At 38.6% G+C, this 18,098-nt stretch overlaps 1 protein-coding gene across 4 annotated transcripts; it reads right to left on the bottom strand.

Moving 5' to 3' along the window:
* Positions 1-3,064: 3,064 nt before the first annotated feature.
* On the bottom strand, positions 3,065-17,709 carry MSANTD4 (Myb/SANT DNA binding domain containing 4 with coiled-coils). 4 transcript variants are annotated; one of them, XM_025358303.1, is made up of 3 exons: positions 17,120-17,709; positions 5,603-6,218; positions 3,065-5,262 (listed from the first exon to the last, which is right to left on the bottom strand). In XM_025358303.1, the coding sequence occupies exons 2-3, from the start codon at positions 6,062-6,064 to the stop codon at positions 4,687-4,689; spliced, it is 1,038 nt and encodes a 345-aa protein (XP_025214088.1). In that variant the 5' UTR covers positions 6,065-6,218; positions 17,120-17,709; the 3' UTR covers positions 3,065-4,686. The 4 variants fall into 4 exon arrangements, with proteins under 4 accessions (XP_025214088.1, XP_025214085.1, XP_025214086.1 ...); XM_025358300.1 differs by having other exon boundaries at positions 17,116-17,709; XM_025358301.1 differs by having other exon boundaries at positions 16,241-17,709.
* Between the last annotated feature and the right edge of the window lie 389 nt (positions 17,710-18,098).

The raw sequence follows: 18,098 nt of genomic DNA on the forward strand, positions 1-18,098 counted from the left end.
TTGACAGACAATCCTCATCTGGATTTTAATTAAGGCCCCATGCAAAACGCTGCCTGGCATGTATAAAGAGGATCTACACATGTCAAAAAAAAGTACAGGTGGAAACAGGAAACAGGCTGGTAGTTCTCTGAGAGCTTTCGAAATTATAACTTCAGGTCTGATGATAGTGACTTGAAAGCCCTGATAGATTAAAAATTAAATATTTTATAAATTAAATTTACTTTTGGGAAAGTGTAATGTTAAAACAAATGTAGAGCAACACAGTAAAAATCATTTTGGATTCAAAACGAAAATGTTAAGGACAGAGAGGTAGAAAAAGATGTCTATTCAAAATAAAATATTCTGGAAGCATTATGATCTGCTTTTATATACAGGATAGAGGTGACAAAGCATGAAGAAGTAGAAAAATGAACAGAGAAGCAGCAAAGTAATATTAAATGGACAAATTAGGCAGAAAATGAAAGAAGTGAAGCAGAAATTCCCTTCAATTACAAAGACTAAAGTGTTTAATTTAGAAGAAAAAGCCTGAGAGAACACTATATATTTCTTTTCTGCAAATTTATGGTCCCTTCCTTCTCCTAAACCAGCCATTTCTACAAAATAGATGGGAAGGTGCTCCTTACAATAAGGATGCCCACATAATTCAAAGTCCTTATCAGGGCACTTTTGTCTAGAACTAACCAGATAGAATATCAGAACCACTGGTATAATCACAGTATCCCAGGTAAACCAGAGTGAAGATGTGGTAGACTGATTGCAAAAATGGCCACAATTCCTCAGCCCTCCCTGTATCCCATTTTTTTTTCTTTTTTCTTTCTTTTTTTTTTTTTTTGAGACAGAGTCTCGCTCTGTCGCCCAGGCTGGAGTGCAATCTCGGCTCACTGCAAGCTCTGCCTCCCAGGTTCATGCCATTCTCCTACCTCAGCCTCCAGAGTAGCTGGGACTACACGCACACACCACCACACCCGGCAAATTTTTTTTTTTTTTTTTTTTTTATTTCTAGTAGAGATGGGGGTTCACCATGTTAACCAGGATGGTCTCCAACCCCTGACCTCGTGATCTGCCCACCTCAGCCCCCCAAAGTGCTGGGATTACAGGCGTGAGCCACCATGCCCAGCCCCTGTATCCCATTTTTACCCAATTTCACAGCTCCTCTTATCAGTAGGTGGATTCCATTTCCCACCCCTTGACTTTGGTCTGGCTCTGTGATTAGTTCTGGCCAATCTGGTGTGGCAGAAGCATAACAAAGTGCTAGTTCCGAGACTTGGCCTTGCCACCTTGAACACCTCTGCTTTCTCTCCTCTACGCTTGCCATCTCCATTAGAACAAGCCCAAGCTACCATGGCTATAGGATCAAATACCATAGGGAGAGCTTAGCTCCACCATTTACCACCCCCTGCCCTTCTGTTATTTAGCTAACCCCAGAAGTTGAACCTCATAGCCAACCTGTAGCTGACACTGAGAACCCAGCCAAGAGCAAAACCACTCAGTTAAGCTGCGCCTCATTTCCTCTAAAATTTTGAGCAAAATAAATGGTTGGGGTTTCCAGCCATCAAATTTTTGATCAGTTTGTTACACCGCAGTAGCTAACAGAGGCACTCACTATGAGTGTGCCTGACACCTCAGAAGTACAGCAACAGTGTTTCCTACTGGAATGAACCAATCCAACCCATCTGCACCTAAAGCAGGATTAAGAAATCCAAGGCTCTTCAACCAAAGCACTGGAAGATATGCTTCTTTTTAGTTTCTTACTTCCAGGCATTTAAGAGTGCTTTATCCAAAAATAATTATTAGCTATTTTCATGCTTTGCCTAAGAAATTAAAAGTTGACCAGACATGGTGGCTCACACCTGTTATCCCAGAAGTTTGGGAGGCAGAGGTGGGTGAATCACTTGAGATCAGGAGTTCAAGACCAGCCTGGTCAAAACAGTGAAATCCCATCTCTACAAAATACACAAAAATTCACCTGGCATGGTGGTGGTGGTGATGCTTGCCTGTAGTCCCAGCTACTCAGGAGGCTGAGGCAGGAGAATTGCTTGAATTTGGGAGGCAGCGGTGCAGTGAGCCAAGACTGCTCCACTGCACTCTAACCTTGGTGACAAAGTGAAATTCCGTCTCAAAAAATCTTGGATCTCAAATCCAACATTAATACCATCTTTCACTTAGGTGGTATTTTATAGTTTATATATTTAACAGATACCATTTTCTTTAAAAAACAAAACAAAACAAAAACAAAAACAAAAATCTAGGTAGCACAGGCAGAGTACATAACATGCCCAGGTTATAGAAGAAACCAAACTGAAGAGCAAGTTAAATGACTTTTGAAAATAGCAAATGGCAAAGCTACAATACTTATAACTATACCTACAAACTTTCACTACTTTTCCTTAGAGCTCTTATGCTAAAATCTTGGGTCAATATTGGTATGTAATTTTTAAGAAAGATGGTTAATTGAATTAGTGAGGCTTTTTGTTGTTGTTGCTGTTATATGAGTGCAAATAACATGATGTATTAGTCTGCTTTCACGCTGCTGATAAAGATATACCCAAGACTGGGTAATTTATAAAGAAAAAGATTTAATGGACTCACAGTTCCATGTGGCTGGGGCGGCCTCATAACCACAGCAGAAGGTGAAAGGCATGTCTTACATGGAAGCAGATAAGAGAGAAAATGAGAACCAAGAGAAAGGGGTTTCCTCTCATAAAACCATCAGATCTTGTGACACTTACTTATTCACTACCATGAGAACAGTATGGGGGAACTGCTCCCATGATTCAATTATCTTCCACTGGGTCCCTCCCACAACACATGGGAATTATGGGAGCTACAATTCAAGACGAGATTTGGGTGGGGACACAGCTAAACCATATCACATGAGTTAGATCTCAAGGGTTCTTTTGAGGAGCAAATAACGTATGCAGCATACATGGCTCAATGTCCAGCCAAAATGTTAGGCCTCTGTCCTCACTGACCGTGATAGGGCTCTCTTCTAAGCTTGATAACCTCTACCCTTAGAGCACTGAGTATCATTTGCAATTACAAATTCTCAGATGGTACAGGCAAATTTATTTCTACGGTAGAAGCATTTATTTCAGATATAGAAAAATAACACTATTTCAAAGTCAGAGTAAGTAAACAGAAGTATATTTTTTCCTTGCATACCCATCCTCAAATGTCAACATACAGTTTCCAGCCATTCTTACAAGGAACAAATGCAGAAGCAAGGTAGTAACTGTCAACAGGAGAGCTGTGTTAAAGCTACATATCAACCTTGAAAATCAGAAAACACAAAGTGATCTAGTGCAGAGATTCTCAACTTTAGTGTGCATCAGAATCACTTGGATTGTGGAAAACGCACCTTCAGAGAGCTGAAGGAAAATCATCAGGTCAAGCAAGCCCTTGGTCTCAGAATAAATATCCAAGAGACTAAAGATACATACTTTGTTCCTCAGGGAAGGGGGAAGGACAGAATACACTACAATATAAAAGATCAGCCATTTACTCTGTGTGACTTCTCTGGGCTTCAGATTCAGGAATAACGACAGATACAACTCTCAAGAATTGTTCTACATACTGGGTTAGATAGTGTAATAAGTGCTTCTCCAATCCATAATACATAGCTACTATCATTACTTCAACATCATCATAATTATTTGATACAGAGTACATCTTCCCCCACCCGCCGCCCACTCCCAAATGGCTGCTATTACTTATTTTAAAAGTCAAACAATCAGTTATTGGGTTCAAGCTCATGGACTACAAATACCATTTTTATACTGGTATCATTTTTACTAGCTTCAACTATTCACTAAAAGATCTCAGTACATTACTGAAATAACAATTTTTGTACCCAAACTAAGACAATGACTGAAAGAAAAGGAACTAAAGCTTTAAAATTGTGTCTTGTTTCTAAAGCATTAATAGTGAGATAAAGAATTCTTTTCAAAGTGATCCACTTTAGATAATCTCTGATGTTCCCTGTATCGTTTTCTGAATCTGAGAAGGCTATTTATAGATGGAAACATGGGAATAAAATACCTATAATCTTCATCACTTCCTATATTCAATATACTACACAGTAACATTTCATAGTTAAAGTTTTTGGCCATTTAAGTACCTACTCACATAAATATCTGAGGTTTTAATATTCTAAAACTATAAAACATAGCTATAGAGGTACACAGTTAGGCTAGGACAGGGTTTCTCAACCTCAGGACTAATGATATTTTGGGTTGGAAAATTCTTTAGTGAGTGTGTGGGGGTTGAGGAGGTATGCACTGCACAGTAGCAACCTTCTCCCCACCCCAGTTTTGACAACCAAACATGTCTCTGGACATCACCAAATTGGTCTTCTGAAGGCCAACATCTACCCCAACTGAGAACTTCTGGGCTAGAATTTTATATAGACATAATTGTAAACTCTGGGTACACAGACAATACGAGACTCTATGTAATATTATAAGGTAAAGAATCCAGCACAGTACATTTCTGCTATACTGTTTACGCTAGGGCACAGTTTTTATATACTACTTAGGCATACAGTTATCTACATATAACTTTTTCCTACTGAACACTGATATTAGACGAGAAAAGAAACCACAGCTAATCCAGCAACCATCATTATATTACCTGATATGAGAAAAATCTACAATTTTCAAACATTTGCTAAATGGAAGCCTGGAAAAATCACTGCAAGTGTCCTTCTTTCTGAATTCGAAGTCTGTCTTTCTCTACTTGTAAGCGTTCCTTTTCAATCTGCAGTTTCTCAGATTCAAATTTCAAAAACTGCAGTCTATCCTTTTCTAGTTGCAAGCGTTCTCGCTCAAGTTTTAACTTCTCTGTTTCTATGTCCTGTGGTTGAAGCATGGATTTTTCTCCTTGACCAAGTTCATTTTCCAAGGACGGTTTCTCTGAATTGACTATCTGTAACCTCAACTTCTCTCTTTCAATCTGCAGCCGCTCCTTCTCCAGCTGAAGTCGCTCATGCTCCATGTCTAAATGCCGCAGCCTCTCTTTCTCAATTTGTAGGCGTTCCTTTTCTACCTGCAGTCTTTCAGCCTCAATATCCAGTCGTCGTTTCTCTAACTCTAGTTTCTGTTTCTCAATATTTACAAGCAAATGAGGCTCATCATATGCAGATCTAGATGGTGTTGAGTTAAGGGTAAAAAACTCATCAATGTGGGGGAAATCGGGAAGTTCATTTTCTCTCCTGGAATCTGGTATGACGGATGACAACATTTCTTCCTCCTCCTCAATTTCAAACTAAGAGCAAAGAGAAAAGCAATTTTCAGTATTGACTGCTACTTTGTGGCAATTTGTCTAAATATTTCTTAAAAGCTTTCTGCATTGTTTGGGGAAAATAAGTTGAATTTTGAATACCATTTACACTGAATTACTTGATGTTTGTAATACACATAACTTAGGTAATTATATTTGGGTGGGAATAAAAGTATTAATGATGTAAAGAGAAAAGCAGAATGACTTGTTATCTACTATTTTTAAATAAGCTTGAAAATCTGGGAAGGACTTAACAGTTCCTGAACAATAATCTCCCACATCAGAATTGAAAAGATTAAAAGAGGGTACAGAAGCTAATACTTACTTCAGGACTCTGCGGATCCCTTTCTTCCTCTTCCACCTTGACCTCAGTTAAGGATCCACCTGCATCCCTGAAATCTGCCACATTTTGCCAGTCAAAATTTGCATCATTTCGGAATCCAATCTTTTCATCTATCTCTTCAGTGAGAGAGTCATCTAAATCAGAGGAGGGAAGGGGAAATCCCGAACCGACCAGCTTAATGTTGGCCTTCATCCTCTTTCTCTTCATAAGTGCTCGCCAGTCAAGGTACCTTCTTTTCACCTCTGTCCCTGTCCTCTGTTCTCCTTCTCCTACAGCATTCACACACTGTGCAATCTCTTCCCAAGCCATTCGCTTCATCACGTTAATTGTTGTATTGAGCTGTTTGGAAAAAATGACTTCTTTCCTTTTTGTAATTTCTTTCAAAAGGGTCTGAGTTTCTTGAACACTAAAATTGCTTTTCCTTTTTCTTTTCAACTGCTTCATTTTTAACTTCAATGCAGTTTTTACAATAAGAGAAGATGTGAAAACAATTTGAGGAATGCTGCAAAGCACAAAAACCAAGGATAATTCTTTGCTGGCACTTAATTCAAATCATTGTCTTCCATTCATCTAGTGGCAGAGGCAGTCTGGATAATTCCTAAAAGGAAAAAAGTACAAGCAATCAATCAATCTGCAACTTCTACAACATACTTCAAACTAATGAACTATATAATTTTTAAGAGAAACAAAAAACAACCCTCTAAATACAGCTTAAAATTGTGTACTTTATCTTTGCCAGTACCAACATAGTCCAAATTGCCACCTTCTCCCCACTGGAGTGCTGCAAAGGTTCCTAACCAGTTGCCAGTATTCACTCCTGACTCCCTTCCTACTGCTTCAGCTCCTTCTCCCACAAATTCTCCCTCTCTCCTCCAATTGCACTGGCCATCTTTCAGCCACCAATTCCTGTCAAGCTCTTTCTTGGTTCAGGGCCTTTGTCCACACTGTTCCTACTGTCTGGAAAATGGATTGCTCCCTTCTTGGTCTACTTAATTCCTCTTCATCCTTTAGCTTGCAGATTAAGTATTCATTTCTCAGGGAAGCCTTTCCTGACAAATCAAATTACTTCAGCATAAAATTTGCAGTACTTTTCCTAGACTGAATTTTATACTTGTGCTAACATACAGCTCAGAGTCTGTCCCTTTCCCCAGTTCACTGCAAAGTTTCACAAGGGCAGGGATGTTTCCATTGGCCATCCCCTCCCCAGAGACTAGCAGACATTCTGGCACATGGCAAGCACACCATGAATATGTTTGGAATGAATGAAAGAGTCGATTTGCCAAAATAATCATTAGTTTGAGATATCTGAAAGAAAAAGTACACTTTGCAGAATAATTTTAGAGGAAACTGAAAGGCTGAGCTGCAAAATCAATAAAACTCAGAAACCAATTTGAGACAATGTCATCTGATCAAATAAATGCCAACTACCTACACTTTACTACTTCACAAATTCAAACTCATTTTAAGGTTAATAAACCAACATAGAAACCCTAAATTCGGAATATAATTTACTGAAACAATGAAAGTATTGTAGGAATATGACAAAATTAAAGGGGTAACCAAAAAATGGCAAGGATTTTACCCAGCCATCCCACCTAATTAATCATGTAAGTAAAAAGATCACCAAAAAAGATCAACAAAAGAAAATGATCACCCAAAAATAAAAAGGAAAAGATCACCAAAAAATTTTTTTAGATTCCTAAACCTTTCAATGACTGGTGCACATTGCATGATTTGCCCTTGTAATTCCGTTCCTCACCCCATCCTCCCCTCCCTTAAACCACCTAAACAAAAGCCCCTGACGTCAAACAAAACCAGGCCTGGACTATATTTTTGTTTCTAATTAAGGCTCTTAATTATGTGCCTTTCTTTGGAGAATTTCTCAGCAGTACTTTGTACTTTTCTGGGCCAATTTAATTGTAGAGTTGAAGATCACAATATAGGAAAGTATCTATACTTGGGGTCTCTATTAAATAAATTTTAAAATATCCATGTGGCAATATCTGTATACAGATTTTGAGTGGAAAAGATCTTCTCTTGTAAGCGCTTCTTCTAGAAACGAGACCGTGTTTCTCCAATTTCCAGACTCTCAGGTTGTCAGACTGTCAAAGAAGGTATACCTGAAACTTGTCAGACGTGTAAACTTTTTTAGGCTCCTCTCCAGACCGCGAACTCTAGAAGTGGGACCTAGCAATCTGTGTTTCAATAAACCCTCCAGATAACTCTAACTCAAAAATAACTATTTGAAACCCTCTGTGCTAGACCCACACTAGTAGAACAGATGCTTCACATGCCTGACTCTCTTACTTACCTTGAATTCAGGCCTTACATAAGTGTATATGGTGGAATCTAAAGCATATCCACAATCCTCACCGCAATGGGTTGGGGAAGTGTAGTTTTTTGTGCTAGCTAGCCTTTGCATTACTGGAAAGCATACTATGAGGCTGGAACAGATGCTGAGTGAGTCAAGGACTCGATTTTCTTATAGCGACAGAAAATGAGGTCATCTACCAAAAAGGTCCCAGTGTCTCACACAGTATAGTACATATTGCTTTATTAATATTGATTTAACTGAGGAGAAGTGGGATAGATGTCAAAAAAGCATTTTGACTTGGAAAAGAGATTTTAAAAGATGTAAGGGGAAACAGGGCTCAGAAAGAGTAAGGGGTACCTTACACAGACCATGCTGTCTGACTTCAAATTCACTCACTGATAACTGCTACAGAGCTGACTTTTCCTCCCCTATAAAATGTGAAATGGGATGACATTACCAAGATTCCTTCCAGCCCTATCACTGTTTGACCTTAAACTTTTCCTGTCAATATGAAAAAAAGTATCAAAATATCCATGAAGTCCCAAGTCCTGTCATTTAAATCCCACCATGTCATTATATGGGAGATACCAGCCTTTCTATTTATAAAACAAGACCCAGAGAGGTTAATTTGCCCTCAACACAGCTAGTTAAATGGCAAGACTTATTACAACCAGGTTCCCTCATGTCACGTGTATTTCGACTTTATTAGCAGCTTGTGGTAGCTAAACCTTAAAAATGTGTTGCTGGCCAGGTGCAGTGGCTCATGCCTGTAATACTAGCACTTTGGGAGGCCGAGGCGGGCGGACTGCCTGAGCTCTCAGAAGTTCAAGACCAGCTTGGGCAACATGGTGAAACCCCGTCTCTACTAAAAATACAAAAAATTAGCTGGGCATTGTGGTGCACACCTATAATCCCAGCTACTCGGGAGGCTGAGGCACGAGAATCACTTGAACCCAGGAGGCAGAGGCTGCAGTGAGCCGAGATCATGCCACTGCACTCCAGCCTGGGCGAAAGAGCAAGACTTTGTCTCAAAAAACAACAACAAAGTGTTGCTAAGGTAAGTTTTGAGATGTCATTTAGTAAAAGATTTTCAAAAGGAGATTGTTATCTATGTGGAAGGTACAGATAAAATTCTTTATATTGGCAGAAAAGTTCCTCAAAGCTTCAATCGGTTATATTTCCTCTACTTCCTGTTAAAGTAAATTAGAACAGAGACCTGGCCTGAAGAATCCCTGCGCAGACAAAACCAGTTAGGCCTCATAAGTGACTTTAATTTTGCTTGATTTGCAAACATATGCAACACTTAACTTGGGCTACTGTTTTGGTAAATTCCTATATTTTTTAAAAAAAGAAACTTAAGACTAAGCAATCAGAAACCATCAACTATCTTATGTAACTAGGGACCTTCCAGCAGGATAGATCAAATTAGACAACCTTATAACTGTAACCAATCAACTATTTTCTTTGCTTTACTTCTGTCAGTCCTATAAAGATTTCCTGCCTTGCATTTCCACTGCAGAGCTCCCAGACCACTTCTGGTTTGGAGCTGCCTGATTCAAGAATCACTATTTGCTCAAATAAACTTGTTAAAAGTTATCATGTCTCAGTTTACCTTTTAATACATGGTTTCTTTTCTCCTACTCTGTCTGCCAATTTAAACTTTCCATTAGTGTGAAAAATAGTTCTACTGTAATTCACAATACAAACAGCATCTTCCACTGAAGCAAAAATATAGCAATTAAGCAAGGCTAAATTGAATAAGAAAACGCACATCTTTTCTATCATCTTTTCTCTTTTAGACTGAAAAGTGGATGCTAATACCTTATTTTTAAACTTTAATAACAACATATTTCTTATCATCATTGCATTAAACCTTTATGCCTTTTTCTTTTTCAAGCTCTCGGTATTCTTTGTTCAGCTGACTTTGTACGTGTCTAGTAATATCACCAAAAATATGCCCATCACCACATTTTTGTTTCCAATCACTCATGTGGAATAACCATCTCCTAAACTGCCACTTGCTGCTGAAATAGAGGTCAGAGAACTAAAAATTCAAAACAGCTGAAACGAACTCTCAAGAAATCGCTGTCAATTTCATATACCCATATGAAAGGGCAAAGTATGCAAAAAAAAAAAAAAGAAGACTGCAAGCCAACAATAGTTGGCTTATAGACTTATAGTTAGACTTATAGACTTTCAAAATTTCTCAAGAGAATTTTAATGATAAAATTGAAATCCACAAAACTGGAATGTATAATCAACAGCAGCACTCTTGATACTGCCCTAGAGACATACTCCCCTTACAGTCAAATGTAAACCTTTTATCCTCTAGAATATAAGCAAATAACATAAGCAAAGGTTATCTATAAATGGAAACATCAAAAGAGGTAGTGTGTGTAGTAGTTATGAGCACAGATTCTGGAGTCAGACCACCCGGGTTAGAGTCCTGGCTCTGGCAATTCCTCGCTGTGTGGCGTCAGTTACTTAACTTCCCTATGCGTAATTTTATTTGTAAAATGACAATAACATTACTTCATAGAAATACTATAAGGATTAAAGGACTTAGTCAAATAAAGAGAACAGTTCCTGGTGCACATTAAGCACTATTACGTATTTGCCACATCAAAGGCAAAACATTTAAATAACTTTGACAAAAGGAAACAGAAAGGTCACAATAATATTGTAATTGTTCTAGTTCCTAAGTTGAGGGATAGGTCCATGGGTCTTTATTATTATGCTTCATAACATATACACTTACATTAAGAGTGTGGTGGAGGCTACCCATGAGAGCTTTCAAGAATCAACTGGGGACATCACTTTCCGCCTCCACATTCAGCCATGTCATGTTAGGAGCTAAAAATTGGCCAAGGCAGCACTTACTAATACTACAGAATTGTCAAATTAGAACTTTTTTTTTGAGTGGGCAGGGAGCTTTTCATTAGAACACTCCAGCTATATTATTTTTGCGTGTATCAAATACTATCTAATAAATAAAAGAAAGTGAAATGTTTTAACATCTGATCCCAAGTCAAATTAGAACTTTTTTTTTGAGTGGGCAGGGAGCTTTTCATTATAACACTCCAGCTATATTATTTTTGCGTGTATCAAATACTATCTAATAAATAAAAGAAAGTGAAATGTTTTAACATCTGATCCCAAGGCAATTTAGTGAACACTGTAGAACGCTTATACTTTTATTTTTAGAGATAGGGTCTCACTCTGTTCCCCAGACTGGAGTACAGTGGCTCAATCATAATTCACTGTATCCTCAAACTCCTGAGACCTAGTGATCTTCCCACCTCAGCTTCCTGAGTAGCAAGGCAGGTGCACCACCATGTACAACTAATTTTTAAAATTTTTATATAGACGAGGTCTTGCTATGTTGTCCAGGCTGGTCTTGAACTCTTTGACTCAGGTGATCCTCCTGCCTTAGCCTCCTAAAGTGCTAGGATTACAGGTGTGAGCCACCATGCTCAGCCTAGAACGCTTATAATTTTAGAAGATCACATTTAATTAATACTCTGGCCTAACATTCCTATGTAATTCAAATTATCCAATACGGTGGGCAAGCATTTAGCTTTCCTCTAGAGGTGACGGAAAATATTCATGAGGTACCATGTTTATAAGCCACAATATAAAAAACTGAAGCAAACTGATTTATACACATCATTAAACCAGCCCCAATATGCTGCTTCTTAGTAGCCTATGTTGCAGGACAAGTGAAAGAATTATTGGTCAAAACTTGGCTATTTCCTTCTACAATTTGCCCCACCTCTAAGGACCTAGGAGATAGTAGCCCATCTGCTCTAAAAACAGTATCTTCAATACCTGGCACTGTGCGTAACAAATAGGAGGAGGTAAAAATATGAACCCAAAACAAGAAAATGATAAAGGGATGGGAAAGGGTATAGAAAGAGAAACAGAAACTAATTCAAGGAAAGTAAGCCAGGAAAACTGAAGTTTCCATAGGCACACAAAACATATGCTTGTAAGAAAACAGAAGCAAGTCAACATAGGCAAGAAGCAGTTAGCTTGTAAGTGAAGAACAGACGTCCACCCTGTAACTACACTAAAGAATGAAACAGTTAACAAGTTATTCAAAATTCTGAAGAAAAATCTTCAGTTAACAGGCTGTATTGCTAGTCAGGCATATTGACGAACCGTAAAAAGGTTATCAAGGACATTAAAAAAAATAAAATCAGCACATTTGATGTCCTCAAAAACAGAACAGAGAGCCAAAGATATATTCCACCAAATCAAATGCCTACATGTGATAAAGATACAAACTACACAGAATGTTTCAGGGCACTGACATAGCCTTTTGAGTTATTTAAAAATCACTATCACATTTTTAAGGTAAAAGCATGGTAAAAATAGAAATGTTTATCAAAAGGGAACTGGATGAATCAACTATTAAGTCACATAATGGAATATATGCAACAAATGTCATGTTAGAGTATGGATGTCTTAGCCCATAATCCCCATGTAGATGCTATAGTTGACGCAAGCCAACAAAATTGGCAAAGGAAATGCATCTGTCTATGTGTGTACATACATGTTCACAGATCAACTTACGAACATTTGCAGACACAGAACATCCTATGCTCTACAACAGGTTCATTAACTCTGTCCACCACCAGTCTGAGGATCATGTGCACGGTCATTTCTGTCTCAGCCATATGGCTGTTTCTTAGCCCACAGCACATTTATTTTATTTTACTTTGAGGTCGTCAACATTATATTAAAAATCTACTTATGACAAATTTTTATTATTATAGAGAACTACATTATTTAAAGTCCCATATGTTTTTAAAACAGCAAAATATACACACAGAAAATCTAAATAAGAATGTAAATTCACAATGAAGTGAAAAATTTCTACCACCAATGTAACTACTATCAGCAATTTCTTGAAATTCTTTCCAGAAAAATCAAGTTTATAATAGCATGTAAATATTTATGGACAAATTATACTTATTACATGAATACATACTAATTCCATCACGTATGTTAAAAAGCTATGTCTGTTGAAAATGTTAAGCGATAAAAAAAATTAAAGAGAATTTATTGAAAAGAGAGAAATGACCTGCATATGAATGATTCTAAAGGACAAATGAAGAGCCAAAGTTGGAATCCACAGTGAAAAATAATAAGAAACGAAGAAAAATTATACAATTCAAAAAAATTATTTAGATGTTGCTAGAGCTGTGTCTCTCAAACTATACCATGTATATGAATCACCTGGGAACTCTGTTAAAATGCAGATTTTGATTTAGGTCTGCAGTGGGGCCTGGGAGTCTACATTTTTGACAAATGATGTCCTCGGACCACATCTTGAGTAGCAACAGTCTAGGCTAGAGCGGCACTGTTCAGTAGAAATACAATGTAATCTACACATGTAATTTAAAATTTCCTAGTGATCCCAATTAAGTAAATATGAAATGAAAAGGTGATTAATATTAACAGCTTTTATTTCACTCCATATGCTGTACAGTCAATATATTATTTCAATATGCAATAATATAAAAATTATCAATGAGAAATTTTCCATTGTTTTCTTTTGCTATCATTAGAATACAATGTGTACTTTACAGTTACAACACATCTCCTTTTGTATTAGCCACACTTCAAGAACTCAATAGAACATGTATTCAGTAGCTAATCTACTGAAAAGTGTAGGTCTATAGCACATCAAAATAACCTAAAGAGCTTTTAAAAATACCTATAACCAGTTCCCATCTCTGACCAATTAAAACAATCTTTGGAATAGGGCCAAGAATTCAGAGTTTAAAAGCTCTCCAAGTGCTTCTCATTTGCAGCCAGGATTGAGAACCACCCAACTACAGAATCAATGTTAAGAGTTTACTTGCTCCAATATGTACAGAAAGGCAAGGCAGAGAGCAAATGGTGTAGCTGCTAAGAAATTTCCTTTCAGAGATTATTAAGAAAAGACCTCATCTGCCACAAAAGACTTATAATACAGACAAAGCTGGTTTATTTATGAAAAAATATGCCTAAGAGAATGTTATGTCAAATGCAAGAAGAATATGCTAGTTGTAAGGACCAATTCACACTCCTATTTGTTGGAAACACATCAAAGGAATGAATACAAGCTTAGATGATTTAGACTTAAGAAGAAAAGGATGGCTGTCTTGAGAACCAAATTTTCTTCTAAGTAGAATGTCTTTAGACACCTATCCATAACTTCATTAGGAAAAAGTATGACTGAATTAGGAGTATAAATCAGGAACATGCATTATTAGATGAAGTAATTAGGATACTGTCTCATTCAACAGATATATACTGAGTGTTTAAAACCTTTCAAGGCTTTCCATTGCACTTAAGAGGTAAGTTTACTCCCCTTGCTCTTCCTCTCTTCCTATTGTAAACCCTATCTGAACCCTACCTTTACACTTTTCCTATCTACCTTTTCTGGTCTTATCCATCACCTCCAATAATGACTCCCAACCTACTTTCCCAATCCACCTTCTCCATCAAACGTGTACTCACAAGTAGGTGGCACACAAACACAATACCGGTCATTTTGAAATCCCTCTAAATTCTAGATCAGTGCTGTCCAATAGAAATATAAGAGCCCTATATGTAATTTTAAATCCTCAAGTAGCCACATTAAAGCAGTAAAAAGAAACAGGTAAAACTGAGTATTTTATTTAACCAAATATATCCAAAATGTTATTTTGAAATGTAATTGATATAAACAATTATTGAGATATTTTACATTCAGTAATGTAAGGCTACTGGCTACCATACTGGACAGCACAGCTCAAGCCATCATGGTCCCTGACCTTGGACTATCACACATATATTTCCCCAGGTCATCTTCCCAAATTCCATGGTGTCTGCCTTTTCGTCAGGCCAATGCCTACTTATCCTTCAGCACTCAGTTTAAATGTCTTCTGTTCCAGGATCTCTTCACTGTTCTCATTCATCTAAGTCTGATGTCCTCCCTATGTGCTTCCACTATCAGCTTTATTACACCACTGACTTATATTAGGAACAATAAGAGATCAGATATGAATATATTATTTCTGCTATCAGATAATTTACAACTTAGTAAAACTTGTAAAACATAGATGCATAAAAAAGTACATAAACACATTGTAATGAAGTCTGTAACCTGAAGGTTGTAAATAGACTACCTAAGGTTGTATGCTAATTCCACCACTTAACTAGCTTTGTGATCTCCAGCAAATTACTTAACCTCTTAAACTTGTTTCTTCATCTATAAATGGGAAAAATAATAGACTAATACTCATGATGCTTTGAAGATTAAAAGAGATAATCCGATTAAGAAGCTTATGATGCCTACGATATAGTAAGCCCACAAATGTCAGCTATTATCCATTGCCCAGTACAGTATCTGAACGTAATTAACAAATATTTCTTCACTGGATGAATAATGCAAATATACAAAAACTACAATAAAGAAATACTAACAAAATACTCTGGATATTCATAAGAAAGACAAATCTTTGACGGGATCAAGGAAGATTTTGAGTCGGAATCAGCACTTGATTTGGGTCTTATAAAACAGACTAATGAAGGATAGAAATAAAAGAAAGAAGTATCAGGAATTAAAACGAGAAAATTAGGATGGTGAGAGAGAGAAATCGTACTAAGCAAATTCTGGCTTAGTAAGACCTATTCTTTGCTAAAAAATGAACTGAAAGAGACAAATATACCTGTGAAAGTTTTTTTGAAATTCAAGCAGGCTACCATTAGCCTATGGTAGCCTATTACCATATGGAACAACTGTCACTGTAGTAACATATAAATATATAACCAATATAAGTATATAATAAAAATGATTGAAGTTGTCAAGAGAATCCAAATTTATGCAGATATCCACCATAAGATTTTGCTCTTAGAATCTGAGATCAATTTAGAAATTGCATTGTTGTAAATGTATTGGTACACGGTAGAAATAGCAGTCCTTTTGAAGTACCACTGAGTCAATATATTTTTAAAATTTGGCAGCAGCTGTTGCTATTGGCAGGGCCTATTTTTTACCAACAGTTCCTAACTCCATACCTCTAACTTACAAAGTGGTATCCTGTTGTCCCTAACTGACCTATTCTGAACTGATGAACTATTTCATTTAATAAAATGGGCTTTAATACCTTTTTAACCTAACTGAAATTGATATTGGGATGCATCTTAGATATCCAGTCTTGGCTTAATTGTGTGAAAATCTTCTTCTAAAACCTTGATATTTTCTGATTAAGTGCAAGAAAGTGCCAGCACTGATGCATCTGGAGTTGCTGAAGTTCTCTAGATATGCTTACTTGGATAAAAGCCATTTCCAGAAATGTTTGTCTTTCTGTCCTCTCCTTTATATGTTGGTATCCAAGTAACAGAAGCTTGGGGTTTCTACCATCCATTCATTCCCCAGTAATTTCCTCAAAAAATACTTATTGAGCTCCTACTGCGTGGCAGGCACTATTTTTGGTGCTGGGGATATAACACCTCAAAAAATGTGAAAATATGTCATTTTAGATGTCAAACACTATCCCTTTTGTATTGGCTGTCGTCACTCTCATAGCAGAAAGGATTCAACAGCTGCAGTCTCTAAAACTTACAAACTTTCCATGCCCAATCATAGAGAACAGCCATTTTCTAAAATCCCATTTCACAATCGTTCTTTACTGGTTGGAAATAGGAATGAGATGTAGTTCACTTAACCCGTAATCCTTGTGAAGATGACGTACCGCCAATGGCGTAATATAACCAGGCAACTTTTTACAAGCACTAAAACTTGAGAATGAAGTTCCTAGATACTTCATGATAAGACAGAATTAAGAAGTCTGAGAAAAACCAGACGGTAAGTTACGGATCAAAAAAAATTGAGGGTAAATTAGCTAAGCAGTTCAAGAAGAAAAGCATCACAAATCTACATATCAACCCTACCCCAATTCTCTTTAAAGTGTGACTTTCCCTTCCCCTATATTCTTATAGAGGATTCACTCCCCTGCCAAAAAAGATGTTCTTCTCTAAAACTCGTGGTAGGTACATAACAAGTTTACTTCAGGGTCGACTGTTATCAAAGTATCTTTCACCTCCCTCCCGCTGCCTCCTTTGGGACCGTCCAAAAACAGCCTCTGGGAAGAATCGAGTTAGACTGGGCTCCCGGAAAGCCACCCAGGGGAGCAGGGGCGCGCACCTGCCTCGGCCACAATGATGCGGTTGCTGCTGGTAGGAGTCCGGGTAGGAGTCGGGGCAACCTGGAAGATTTCCTCTCTGGATATTAAATGAGAGTCCCGACCGAGTGCCCAGAAACTTCTGCAATCTTGTTTCCGTGGCCTGGGCCCTCCCCAGCCTCCCCGGTCAGGCGACAGACGCGCGTGGCGCTTCTCCCGAGCGTGCAGTCCCGCTACGCCGCAGCCCTCGGACCAAACCCGGCAGCAAGCGTTGCGGCCACTTGCCGCTGAACCCTCCGGGCCCCTCCCCACTGCGAGGGCACCCACTGGTCACGGAGCCACCGCTTCCCTGGCCCCCTCCTCAGGCACAGATCCGCTCACCTGCGACCCCGGCGACACCTCCCCACCGTCGCCCCAAGGGGGGGTTGGAAAAAAGATGCTTCATTGATACCCCGCCCACTGACTGCGCCCGCCCATCTCCTGCCACCCATTGGCTGATGTGGCTGCCGCTCATTTGGTAAGGCTCATCCATTGGCTAGAAGGATGTTGCCATTCTGGCTGAGAGCCCGCCCCAGGCCTGGCCTCACAATGGGAATCAAGTCCCAAACCGGTTCCGGGTTAGTGCCCTGGAATTCCGCCCCCTCGTGATTCACCTCCCTCTCTGCGCTCCGTCTGTGGTGCCCGGCTCTGTCAGTCAAGTGGACTCTAGGAAGGGATTGGCTCCTAGTGATCCGCTTGCTGCGCTGTTCTAACTGATTGGGGCACTGGCCGCTGCATCTGCAACTAGTCTCTTGTCCTTGACCCTCACCTGTTAAAAGGGCAAAGAAGAAGTGGGAACCGCGTGCTGCTCCAGTCGGGTTCCTAGACCAGCATCACCTCCTCGACCAGGGTGCGACCTAATTGGCCTCAGCCATTCCTCTAAGACTTCCCGTGCCAAAGGTCTCTGATGACTTCCATATGGCTAAATCTAGGAGTCACTTCTCAGTCCTTATCATGCTATACTTCT

The sequence above is a fragment of the Theropithecus gelada genome, chromosome 14, assembly GCF_003255815.1.
Source record: "Theropithecus gelada isolate Dixy chromosome 14, Tgel_1.0, whole genome shotgun sequence".
In the NCBI taxonomy this organism is placed as follows: domain Eukaryota; kingdom Metazoa; phylum Chordata; class Mammalia; order Primates; family Cercopithecidae; genus Theropithecus; species Theropithecus gelada.

Coding starts and splice junctions, on each gene's coding strand:
- MSANTD4 (XM_025358303.1), bottom strand. CDS start 6,064: ATGAAGCAGTTGAAAAGAAAAAGGAAAAGCAATTTTAGTGTTCAAGAA. Junction 5,263..5,602: donor GGGATCCGCAGAGTCCTGAA/GTAAGTATTAGC, acceptor CTTTGCTCTTAG/TTTGAAATTGAGGAGGAGGA.